This window comes from Triturus cristatus, chromosome 4_1, assembly GCF_964204655.1.
Source record: "Triturus cristatus chromosome 4_1, aTriCri1.1, whole genome shotgun sequence".
Classification (NCBI taxonomy): domain Eukaryota; kingdom Metazoa; phylum Chordata; class Amphibia; order Caudata; family Salamandridae; genus Triturus; species Triturus cristatus.
The window spans coordinates 232,442,012-232,455,014 of NC_140585.1; the positions used below are offsets into that span (position 1 = coordinate 232,442,012).

At 39.5% G+C, this 13,003-nt stretch overlaps 1 protein-coding gene across 1 annotated transcript in view; it reads left to right on the top strand.

Moving 5' to 3' along the window:
- LOC146854171 (aldo-keto reductase family 1 member B1-like) overlaps positions 1 to 13,003 on the top strand; it is a 150,023-nt gene that overhangs the window by 59,104 nt on the left and 77,916 nt on the right. The window contains exons 3-5 of the mRNA XM_085651945.1: positions 9,778 to 9,894; positions 10,073 to 10,150; positions 11,104 to 11,226. Of these exons, the coding sequence (XP_085508071.1) occupies positions 9,778 to 9,894; positions 10,073 to 10,150; positions 11,104 to 11,226 (318 nt within the window). The remainder of the gene's footprint in view (positions 1 to 9,777; positions 9,895 to 10,072; positions 10,151 to 11,103; positions 11,227 to 13,003) is intronic.

Consider the following 13,003-nt stretch of genomic DNA (forward strand, 5'->3'; position numbering starts at 1 on the left):
AATTGTGCCACAGAAATTGCATTTTTTGCTGCATAATTTAGTCCTCCACACCACAAAGTCCTAGTAGCACTGACAATGGTGAAGCGGTACATAGTGGTTTGGCGGGTGTCATTATGATGATGAAATTCGTATTTCGTAGTGAACTGAAATATTTTTAATACTTTACACCTCCTTTTCAAAAATTGATTTGTATACCACTGCACTTTGTGATATAAAAGCACCCAAAGCTGAAAAACATATATATAACAATGGATGGCTAATCTGGAATATATGTAATGTATTTTGTAACTTCACAAGAGAGGACGCACTAACATGAGGGAAAAATGTATTACCTTGTACATATAGATAGATAGATAGATTGATAGATTAGATAGATTGGATAGATTGGATGGATGGATGGATGGATGGATGGATGGATGGATGGATGGATGGATGGATGGATGGATGGATGGATGGATGGATGGATGGATGGATGGATGGCCAATCTGCCCTCTCTTCTAAGAACGAAGCTACTGACACTCCCTCTTTTCTTCTCCACCTTCCGAGACATAGGAGGAGGCACAGTGGATCGTGCATCCATCTGCTATCATTAAGAAGATGCCACTACAGTAGGCTCACATCCCTCACTGGTAAACAAACTCCGCTAAATTCAAATCAAGCATTTAGTACTTTTATTTAAACTAATGTTGCAGAAAAAATGGTAACTCACCCTTTAACGCATGTTCTATATCACAAGTATTAGTTCTTTTGGCCTATTTTATTAGAGCGGTAAAACAAACTGAGATATCATCTTCCACTGATTGGCTGCCAGCAATATGGGGAAAAATGATGTAGGCAGCCATCACAGGACTTAGTCCTCTGTCCTGAGTTTAATTTTGAAAAAAAATATATGGGGTTTGGGATACATGGGGCCAAAATATATTGTGCACTGGGCATGTGCACCGATGGTGGAAGTGGACGATAATGCAGAACTCTGATACATACACACACACAAATGTGTGTGTGTGTGACATTCAAATCCAAGGTAGGTTAGAAATCAATATTTGCTATTCTTTTTTTCTGTTTGAAAAGCTTTATTGATCAAAAGGTTAATACAGAGAGACGTCAGCAGAAAAAAGAAAGAAATTCAAATATAATATTAAAACAAAGACCCAAGCTGATATCATATAATGAAAAATAAAAGCAATTTGTGAAATTATTTAAAGGGGAATAGGGAGAAAAAGGGAAGGAAGAGATATGAAGGGAAGAGGGGAAGGGAGGGGATAATTGATACTGCCATAAAAAAGCTAAGAAACAAAATATATAAGCAGAATACAATAAATAGGGCAATACACAATATTCAATCTATCAGATTATATAACATAAGAATCATGTAAAGGAAAAAAGAAGGACAGAGTCAGAAATCTTCTGGGAGGTTTAACATTTTCCGAATTAATATACAAAGGTTTCTTTAGAGCCATTCGGTCCAAATACGCGGTAAGAGGCAACCAGAAAAGATCTCTATTATGAGCTGGGTTACAGGAAGAGGCAAAGGCAACATCAAGTCTATGAAAGTGACAAAGAGAGTTCCACCAACATTGTATGGAGACATTCGTGAGAGATTTCCAGTTAGAAGAAATGTGTTGAAATGCAAGAGCAAGCATTAGGTCACATAAACCATGGGAATGTGGGGGAAGATCTAAAGAATCAGAAAGGCTACCCATAAATAGAAGAGGTATAGAGTAAGGAAGGGAAATATTAAAGAGACGAGAGACATAAAACCAGACTTTATCCCAGAATTGAGAAACTGTATAACAGAGAAAGAAAAGATGAAGAAGATCAGAATTAGGAGAGCCACAAGTCCAGCAATTGGACTCAGGGGAAGCAGAGAAATGGGATAGAGAATGCGGAGAAAGATAAAGTCTGTGATATAGAAAGAATAGAGATTGGGTAAGAGAAGCAGAAAGAGAAATTTTGAAGGACCTGGACCAAAATGTATCCCAAAGAGCAACAGACCAATCACATCCCAAGTCCGCCTCCCAAGAGAGTTCCAATTTAGACTTAACATGATCAGGGTTAGGAGATGAGAAGAATTTATAAATATGAGAAGATTTAGGAAGGGTAAGAAGGATTGTGAGAAGAGGGTGCCGGGTAACAGAAGAAGGTAAGGAAGGGAGGGAATAATAAAGATCGAGAACAATTGCCATAAGAGTGGTGAATTTATGTAGAAAGGAATGAGGGCAATGAAATAATAGTTGAAATTGAGGAAAGGAGCAAGCTGACATTCCAACAAAGAGCTGATGAACCCACATAATACCTCTTAACCTCCAAGTTTTCCAAAAGATGGGTCTATTGTTTAGGAGAATAAGCGAATTATGCCAGATGGGGGTATTTAAGAGGGATTCACGGGTAATAGTATTAAGGAGGACCAAGGAATTTAAAAGGGAAGAGGTATATCTGAATAAGGGAAAGGACGTGTGGGGAGCTTTGGCAGAGAAGCGAATAACCTCATCAAAAGAGAAGGGAGACAATAATGTTTGTTCAATAAGGAGCCAAAGGGGAGTGAGGGGAGAAGGTATTGATGAAAGCCATCTGGAAGCTTGACGTAATGAGAAGGATTTGTGGAAGAGACGAAATTCTGGGAAATTAACACCACCAATAGATTTGGTTTTCCGAAGAGAAGCTAAGGCTATTCTGGATTTTTTGTTATTCCAAAGAAACCTAGAGAGGCAGGAATCAATACGTTTAAAGTGGATCACAGGAATGTAAACAGGAAGCATGGAGAAAATATAAATGAGAACAAGGGCTATCATCATCTTGATCGAATCCAACCGCCCCCACCAAGACAGAAAAAGAGGGTTCCAAGTGGAGAAAGACTTTTCGATTCGGGATAGAGCTGCGGACATATTTAATTTGATTGAGGAAGCAATGGAATTAGAAAACCATATACCTAAATATGTAATTTTCGAACTATCCAAGCGAATCCAGTAGAGGAAAAGAGGTGGGAAGACATAATTTTGTGAGAGGAAGAATTTCAGTTTTATCTGAGTTTTTTTTTTTCCCGGAAACCTGTGAAAAAGAGTGAACTTCAGCTAATAAAGGGGGAATAGATGTTTCTGGAGCGGAAATGAATAAGAGAATATCATCTGCATACACAGAAAGTTTCAACTGGTTATCACCATAGGGGAAGCCAGAGATGGAGTCATTGTTACGAATAGAGGTCAGAAAGGGTTCGAGGGCAAGAACAAAAAGAAGGGATAAGGGACAACCTTGACGAACGCCCCGTAGAAGAGGAAAATAGGAAGAAATATGACCATTAACAAGGACCGAAGCTTTAGGGGAAGAATACAGCAGGGAGATAAGGGATATAAAATTTGAACCAAAACCATGCCAACATAGTGAAGAAGACCAATCAACTCTGTCAAAAGCTTTTTCTGCATCAACAGAGATAGCAGCTAGAGGAATAGAAAGAGATGAAACTTTATTTAAAACATTGAGGAAAAGGCGAGAATTATCGGAGGTAAGTCTACCTTTAACAAAGCCACATTACTCTTTGCCGATAAGGTGAGGCATAAGGGGATCTAAGCGCAAAGCCAGCAATTTAGCAAAAAGTTTATAGTCCACATTGACTAAAGAAATTGGACGATAATTTTTACAAAATTGGGGGTCACAGCCCTCTTTAGGAATGAGGCAAATAATAGCCTCCTGAAAAGTGCCCTCTGCTTTAGCAGAAGAATAGACTGACTGGAAAAGCAATAATAATTTGGGAAGTAAGAGATCGGAAAAATGTAAATAGAATTCAACTGGAAAACCATCTGGACCGGGTGATTTTCCTTTAGTGAGAGTGGTCAGAGCTGTAAAGAGTTCGCCAAGGGAGAGGTTGGCTTCGAGAGTGGAAAAGTTAAGAAGAGAGTTAGAGGGGCTGGGAAGTTTCTCAAGATAGGACTGAACAAGAGAAGAAGTAAGAGGAGATTCTGGCGTATAAAGATTTTGATAAAAAAGGTGAAATTGATCAAGTATTTCTTGATCTTTATGTAGAAGAGTTATCCGAAGAGTAGATAGAATCTATAAAGGTACGTTCTTTACGCGATTTGAGATAATTGGCCAAGAGCTTTCCAGTTTTATTGCAACCACCATAATAACGAGCACTACTGCGAAGAAGTATTGACGATGCATTGTCAATAGTAGATTTATTGAATTCGAGTTTAGCTCGAATGAGGTCTGGCTAAATAGAATTAGTAGAGGAAGTATAAAATTGATGCTCCAAAAGTTTAATATGAGCCAATATAGATTTCCGCTTCTGAAGAGAGTGTTTATTTTACTTAGAAACAAAATCAATGATGAACCCTTGTGCAGTTTCTTTAAAGGAATCCCAAAGAATATGGGGGGACATACTGGGGTCACTATTAAGGAGAAAGAATTTGTTAGCAAAGGAGCCAAAAGAAGAAGAGACATAAGGATCAGTAAGAAGAGAGCTATTAAAGCGCCAACGGGAAGACTTCGGATGCGGAAGGAGTAAATCAAGGTCTGTAACAATAGGGACATGGTCCGAGATAACTATGGGTTCAATAGAAGAGGAAAGTAAATTTTGAGACAAAGATTGAGAGAGAAAAATATAATCAAGACGAGAAAGAGATGCATGAGGAGGAGAGAAAAAAGAATAATCCAGAGTATCAGGGTGAGAGAGTCTCCAAGAATCAATGAGGTGAGATTGACAGAGAGTGTCAAGGGATTGTTTATGAGACTTATGAGGTATGGAACGGACAGTGGACTTGCGATCAAGAAAGGGGTCTACAATCTGGTTACAATCTCCACTAAAATAAATAGGTCATTTCGGTATTGAATACATTTTGTCGTAATAGAGGGTCACAAAGAAGAATCAGGTTGTGTAGGACCATAAACATTAAAAACAGCTAAAGAGACAGAATTAATTAGTAACTTAGTTAATATCCATCTACCTTCAGTATCATTTTCTTGAAACAAAACTTTACATTTTAATTTCTTGTGACATAAAACAGCAACACCATTTTTCTTATTAATAGATGGCAAGAATAAAACTGTAACCACCCAGCTTCTTTTCAATTTGAGTGATTTGACTTCTGTGAGATGGGTTTCCTGTAAAAGGACTATGTCAGGGTTATATGAAGCGAGGTGGGAAAGGATTCTCTGTCGCTTAATAGGGTTGATAAAACCTTTTACATTCCAGGAGATAACTTTGAATTTAAAAACAGTTCAAATTTAATAGAAACAAAAATTACAGTAATAAAAAAGAAAAAGAAAATGTCAATAAATAAAAGAGAAAAAAGAAAAAGTTGAAAAAACAAAATGAGAAGCATAGAGAGGGGAATGAAAGAGCACAAAAAGAAAGGAATAGGGAGAGACAGAAGAAAAGGGACTTTGAAGGATAGGTAAAAGGTAAAGGAAAAAAAAGAGGAAAAGGAGAAGAAAAAAGAAGTACAAGAAGAGACAGTACATATCCAAAACGGATGACTGAGAAGAACATACCTGAGGGGGACATAAAAAAGAACAGTGGGGCGATGGTGACACTCAACAAGACGAGCCACTCTGTAATTGGGAGTCCGGACCACATCAGAACGACGAAACGCAGAAGGAAAGTCGTATAAAATGAAGGGATACACCAACCAATCTATATGGATGAACAAAGGAAGCGATTAACAACAAAAAGGTGCAAAAGTAAATATACAACAAACCCATATAAAACATGAAGAAATAGAAAGAAAACAAACATAAAAAAGGGGAAGAGAACATTGAAAGAACCATACTAAAACTGATTAAAGAACATCAAAAGGCAAAATTGCAATAGGCAAGATAAGAATGCACGCAGAACCATAACTAAAAACCTGTAAGGAACAAAAAAGTGAGATGATCAACCATTAGGAGAAGAAGAGGTGTCCATGCCACCGTTAGACTGAATATGAATAAAGTTTATAAGTTCAGCAGGATCTTGAAAGGACCATGTTTGGTTTTGGTACGTGACCTTGACGATCCATGGGTGAAATAAGCCATATCTAGCACCAAGAGTTGACACCTTGTGGTTTAAATGAAACTGAGGAGCGAGGACAAAGTCTGTGAGCTCGTTGGATGCTGAGAGAGGTGGTAGTTGGCATATCCAGACGTTTCGGAAGGAAGGAGGCGAAGAACGTCACAGGATCGTCCCCTTCCAAAGATTCCGGTAGTCCGTAAATGCGTAGGTTATTCCTTCTACTTCTGTTTTCCAAATCCTCAGTATGCTGTTGAAGAGCTAGGACCGACTTCTCTAGAGAGAAGATGCGCCGGGAAGCAACTTGAAGTTCTGAAACCTGCTGCTCCACCGACGTCACTTTGTTATCCATAGTCGCTCATTTCTCCTCAAGAAGTAACATTTTGCTATGGGTCTCCTCTACAAACGGGCGCAATGCGCGTATCTCCTCCAAAAGTAGCTCCATAGAAATAGGAGATGGTGGTTTGTCAGGAGATGTAGGATTGTGTTTCAGACATTTAGTTGATGTGGTAGATGGAGAAGGTTTGTTGGGAGTGGGCTGCGTCGAAGAAGAACGATTAGAGGAAACTCCCGCCATTTGGTCAGTATTAGAAGAGGAGGTTGATGCTGAGGAAGCTGATGCTGAGGAGAATGAAGACGCAACCGCAGAGGAACTTTTTGAAGGAACAAAGACAAACTTTGTATTACGCAGTTTGCCCATAGATAATTAGTCCTCTGTCAGCACTTAGAATGGTTGGTGCTATCTTGTGGTGGGAGATGAAGGTACAGAGGAGAACCAAAGCAATCAAATGAGGTAAAAAGTCAATGTAAAAGAGGTTATTAACAAGAAACAACGCACCACTCACAAAAATGACGAAAAACCAATATAAGGCATAAAAATAACAAAAATGTAGTTACGTGCTGCGCAGCACATGATCAAAATAGACACAGTCCTGAGGAAGTGAGCAAACAGCAACAATGGTATCAAAATCCATGAAATTGTGGAAGGAGTAGAAGAATAAGACGCAAAACTGCCAATACACAGGCATGACCAAATAACAAGCTCGGAGAAGATGCGTCCTTAAAATGAAAGTCCACTTGAGAAGGCAGAAAGAGCTTGGTGACATACAAAAAAGGTGCCACATGAAAAGCTAAAAGAATTCCTCCTTAAACACATGGCAGGCAGTGAAAAAGCCAGGAGGTAACCAGGCAGTAGCAGTATAAACAACATGTAAGGGGCATGCCTGTGGAAGCGCTGAAGTCCTGAAGAGGAAATACGAGTACCCAAAATGGGTGCCGTTATGAGGGAGACGAAGCGTCTTTGAAGAAATCTTTAAGCGCGGAGCGCTGAAGAAACGGAAATTTGCTCACCGGAGGCAGCCTTTACTCCGATTGACAATGCGGTAGCTTTGAAGCGTAGCGCGTCGGGAGAAACATGTTCGCTGCTCCCGAAGACATCCTGAAGCGGCGGAACAAACTCCCTAGGCGGCCATCTTGTACGGCGCCTTAGCCACGCCCCAGTCCCAATATTTGCTATTCTTGCATGATGCATGGCATAAGCAGGAAAATAAAAAGATTATAGCTTGCACAAGTGCTGGAAAACATTGAATTTGAGTACTTTGGCGTTTTACCCAGCAAAGACGTAGGCTACGCACTAAGAGGGTGTGGGTGCAGGTCTCCAGCACACAGCTCCTGAGCGAAGGGTTGGCAAGACTTTGGATCAAATATAATTTAGATTCTCCACACTTGGAGAAGGACATGAAGTTGTATACCCAAATGTATTAATTAAATAAGAAATAGAAAACAACAGCTATTTTAGAAGTCTGTGTATTCTCAACACACTGCCAAATTAAAGGTTATCGCAATGTGGTCATGAGTGGGCAAAAACCAAGGCACCAGAATTACAAAAATGGACACTTGTATTTCAAGGTGAGAAAAAGTAGATCACTGCTCTGGCAATGAAAGAGAAGGATCTTGTGAACTAGCATTTTGTTTAAATGCAAGACATGGGCCCTATAATGAGCAGCACACTTTGCAAATAGTGCCTAGATTCAACACTGAGGCAATTACAAGCTAAGGGTCGCATGACTGACTGCATGCATTGATGGCTTATATTATTTTGCATTTGCTTGTAGCGCCACTCTACCCTGGGAGTGTCAGTGCATATTAAAGTCTAAAGAAGATTAGGAGAATGGATCTCATATTACATTAATCATTAGAGTAACAATTCACATTGCATTAATCAATAGAGTAACAGTTAACAATGTAAACAAGCACTGGCAAAGTTAATTCAGTAGACACATGCATGCGTGATGCATCTATTGATTGGTGTGCATGCTATTTTTTGGGGGGGGGGGGGGGAACGATCCAAGATTGCAGATGCCACTTGAAGTGGTACATTTTAAAAAATATTTCTGCCTGCACAAAAGTGTTTTTCAAAAGCAGAGCAGCTGGGCAGCACATGACTGCTAGGCTGTCTAAAAATATATTTTCATTTTTTACTGAGAACTAGCAGGGTAGCAGAGAAGAAGCAGGTAGGAGGGAGTCACCGCAGAGTAGAAGGGGGAGCCGTGGAGAGCAAGAAAAAGAAGGTAAAAAAACAATACAGAAAAGTTCCCATGTGTCTTGTTAAACCTACGTATAGTGTCAGTGTACTAGAAAAGCATATTTTAGAATGCATGTACTTATTTTTTTCTTACAGTGGCCTTTACGTATCCAATGCAGCCCAAATAGAGTAATTCATCAGTCAATGATTCACCAAGAGTTCTGGTTCCGATCACAACTGGCCATGGAACGCTTCTAGCACTAGCATATACGCAAGAATTAGTCACACATATTATGACTCTTTGTGAATCAGTGACAGATGAATTGTTCCCTTTGGGCTACATAGGAACACTGTTATATATGATTAGACATCACACAATATATTCTAGCCCTGAAGAATATCATCTTGGAAAGCAAAAAACATGTTGACTCCTGTTTGTTGTTATGCTCAGAAAGATCACTTTACATATGGACCATGGTATCCAGAACATTCTGTGGAAAGATACAAACGTTTAAGAAACATAACAAGTGAACTGTAGGTTTACTAGTATTTACTTTATATTATTTACAGAGGTTATTGATGGAAGTTTTACTGGCCAGTAAGTGAGTAGGTGATTCTTTATCTCCAAATGGGTGTTGCTGGAATCCCCCATCAATATGTTGTCTCCTTTTACTACCAGAAAATCAAGCACTCATGTGTTTTGTTTGTCCATCCCACCAGTCTAAAGTCATTCTCAGGACTGTTCACTAGTAATTTTGCATCTAGATACAGTGGTGTGTCCTGGAGGCTCCTAATCCCTTGCTTGTAGTGGAGAAAACTGATTGGTTCGCCACCGGAAGGCGCTTAAACAGAATATGTCTAAAGTGAATCCCTTCTTGTGGTGCGTACTATGCATCTTTACAGCACTGATGCACCGTTTGTTGCTTGTGAAAGATGTCCTGTAGAGTGCACTGTTAACTGATGTCTTCTAAGGCAGTTGCTGCTTCCTTTTGGGGCTTCTGACATCAAACCTGTTAAGGAGGGATGGAAACGGATAGTTTCTTCAAGCTTCCTCAGTCCTTGGACTCAGTCCATGAAATTGTCTCACCCTGCTGCACTTGGAGCTCAGATTGAAGCATCCAGCAGGCCCACTGAACACATTCCAGATAGTGATGCATTTCAATTACTGTTCACTTGGGCTAGAATTGAACTTAATTAATGTGTTGTTTCTAACCTTGCAGAAGCCTGGAGCGAACACTCATTCTTTCAATAACACAACTATTTTCTCTTGTAGCTGTGGTGCACGTTTCATGAGAAGTCAATGGTGAAGGTTGGATGTCAGAAAACTCTGGATGCCCTGAAGCTGGACTATCTTGATATGTACCTGATCCACTGGCCGATTGGGTTCAAGGTGCATTTTTATGTCAATGTTACTCTATACTTCTTATTGTGCAAAGTATGAACATAACAACACTGCCCTAAATACACCACATTGCTGTTATGCTTTGCATGTGGTCACCATTAAAGCTTTTGCCATTTGAAAGTGCCCATAAAGGTTCTTGTGTGAGATGTTTTTTTTTCTTTGGCAGGCTGGTGACAAGCTGATCCCACTTGATGAAAATGGGCATTTAATTAGGAGCAACACTAACATTCTGGAGACTTGGGAGGTAAGATTGGGGAGGCTGTGCTGCAACAGGAGTCCTACCATCAGTGAAGGATGAACTGAGGATGTCTTTAGTGACCTATTATAAGAATGATTTGTTTGCTGTTTCATGACATCTGTTCCACTCGCGTCCACTCTTCGATATTTTTATATTTTGCCCTCTTCCTATGTTTGGTGTTACAATAGAAAGCACACTTTGGTCATACTGTCAATAGACATAGACCTCTGAGAATGTATGGATAAATCATCTAAAAAAGTTATGTGTTTGGTTTTGTTTCGAATGAAAAATTTCTTTTGCCACATGTTATAATCAACAGATAGCATTCACTGGTGAGCACTAATCGTTGGCTGTTTGGTTTTCCTCCAGCCATTGTTGTCACCTCATAACTGCACACTTTGATCTTAAGGAATTTCATTTTATATTTTGGGTAAAATTGCATGTTCAAAACCGTGCTCCAAGTAGTTCTGCTCTTGTACAGTATGCAATTGCATTGTTTCTTGTATGGTACTCAATTGTGAAGTTTCTCTGTGCGGTTTGGATTGCAAGGTAATAGGTCTCAGATTGTGTGGCATTTAGGCTACAGCAGATATTTGGGAGTGGGGAGAATTATAGGTGTTTTTGCCCTGATTATTTTTGAATTCTTTGTATTTTATTAAGTTGTGTATCTTTGTTGCTTGATGGGATCATGGATTATTTGTTGCCTGTGAAATCTTGGTCTTTTTTACTGGGTTCTTTTTCCAGACTATGTAGGTAAATAAATGTGTTGTACTTAGGAGTCTTTTCTACTGATTGTGTTACTGTATTACGGTTGGGGTGCATTTCTGGAATAAGCGGCTCTGGCTATTCTGCTCTGTACGGGGCTGTGGGCAGGTCATCATCTGTGCTCTATGAAATCGCTGCTTCTCTACAATATGTTGGGGTTTGTGGACACTTACATCTCATTTGACCTCTTGAAGGGCATGGAAGAGTTGATGGATGCAGGTATGGTGAAGGCCATTGGAGTTTCCAACTACAACCACGCTCAGATTGAGGCCATCTTGAACAAGCCAGGACTTAAATATAAGCCAGCAACCAATCAGGTAAAAGTTTCTTCAAAGCTGTATGTGGTGGAGATGAGTGTTGATTGCAATTAGTAGATGATTATTAGCAACTCCACCACATAAACAGAGATACAATCAGGTTACAAAAATTATTTTTAACAACACTATAACCAACTATTTTTAATCAAAATACTACCATTTCAAATCACGCCAGATGGACGATGTACTTTAATGATCGATAATAATACTGCCTCCCTTCCTTAACACTGATAGGGCGCATGAGGTTGTGGTGCACTCTTTGATGGTCACTCAGAATCAGTGGGCTATAGTCACAGAGATCAGTAATCCAGGCACAGGGGGAAAGCCATGACTGAAATCACAGGTAGTGACTATTAAAGCACCAAGAAGCAGGACGCCTGGAGTTGATGAGGGACCAGACGTATCAGAATGCAGGTGAGAGTTTGCCAGTATACTGATATTGCTGACTCTGCCTATCAGTGAGAGATCCTAATTGTAACTAATACCATACGGGTAGAGTAGATGAACGTGGTAGAGTTTTTTCACGCATTGTTTTCTGTGATATATATGCCAATTTGGCCGCATATCAAAGTCAACAGTGTGGCAGGCACTACACACCGAGATGCACTACCAGCCATAATGCTCCCTACATTTATATTATCCTCATTTTTTTAATTTCTATACGCTTACAGTCACAAAGCAGCCATAATAAAGACAACTGGCAGGATGTAGACCATTTAAATAAGAATATGTTTATCAGATTCACTGCTCTCGAATCGTACTTTTACAGCAATAGATTATCATTAATGTTCCTACCCTCTAGGTCTCAGATTAAGAAAAAAAAATCACAGAAAGCTGCTGCGTTGCCTGAAAGGGAGATAAAAGTACAGCGCCATATCCACTAAAATAAGGCTCTGTTTTTATCTCTACCTATGCTGGCGTACTTTAGGCTGCAATGCGCTAGCACACTCACCACTGCCCCATAGTGCAGGGGTGAATGTGTTCAGTAAGGCATTGTTTTTGTACTAGAAAAAGACTTTTGCAGCACAAAAGCTACAATTTAACACTTTCTCTGCCTTGTATATGTGCTCTACAATGCATCACACCTGCAAAGTAGATGAAAAGAAGGAGAAATGAGGAGAAAGAAAAGTATTTGTTCTTGTTACACCTGCCTCAGGAAGGCATAACATATTGGCGCAAATCGTTGTCTACAACTGCTTGTAGATAGGGGTTTGCCAAAAAACCCATGGGTATTTGCATGGGAATGCCCATGTACTACCTCTGGAACGCCCCCTTGACACGAAGTAATGCAAAGCAGCGCCTAGTGCAGCTTTGTATTTTGTTAAACAATGCAACACAAATCCTGATTTGCATTGCATAGTAAATCCCAGCGTAATAGTTTGTATGAGGTTTGCACTACAAACGTAGTGCAAACCCAGAGTAATTTTGGGCCAGAAGGTTTGCCCATGTGTGCAGATCTCAAACTGTTATCTCATAGAAAAATGTTTTAAAAATACAAATGATAGCAAATCATATCAGGATACCTATCTAAAGACAACTTATCCTGTTTATTCAATGTCCATACCGAACAGGAAATAGAGCAATGCACTGAGTTCAACTTCCCTTTAAAAAAAAGGTGGAAGTGTAATTTTGTAAAAGAAAGTCAAGGAAACCTATCCAAAGACAAATTATCCTGTTTATTCTATTTCCATAACAAACAGGAAATAGAGCAATGCACTGAGTTCAACTTCCCTTTAAAAAAACAGGTGGAAGTGTAATTTTGTAAAAGAAAGTCAAG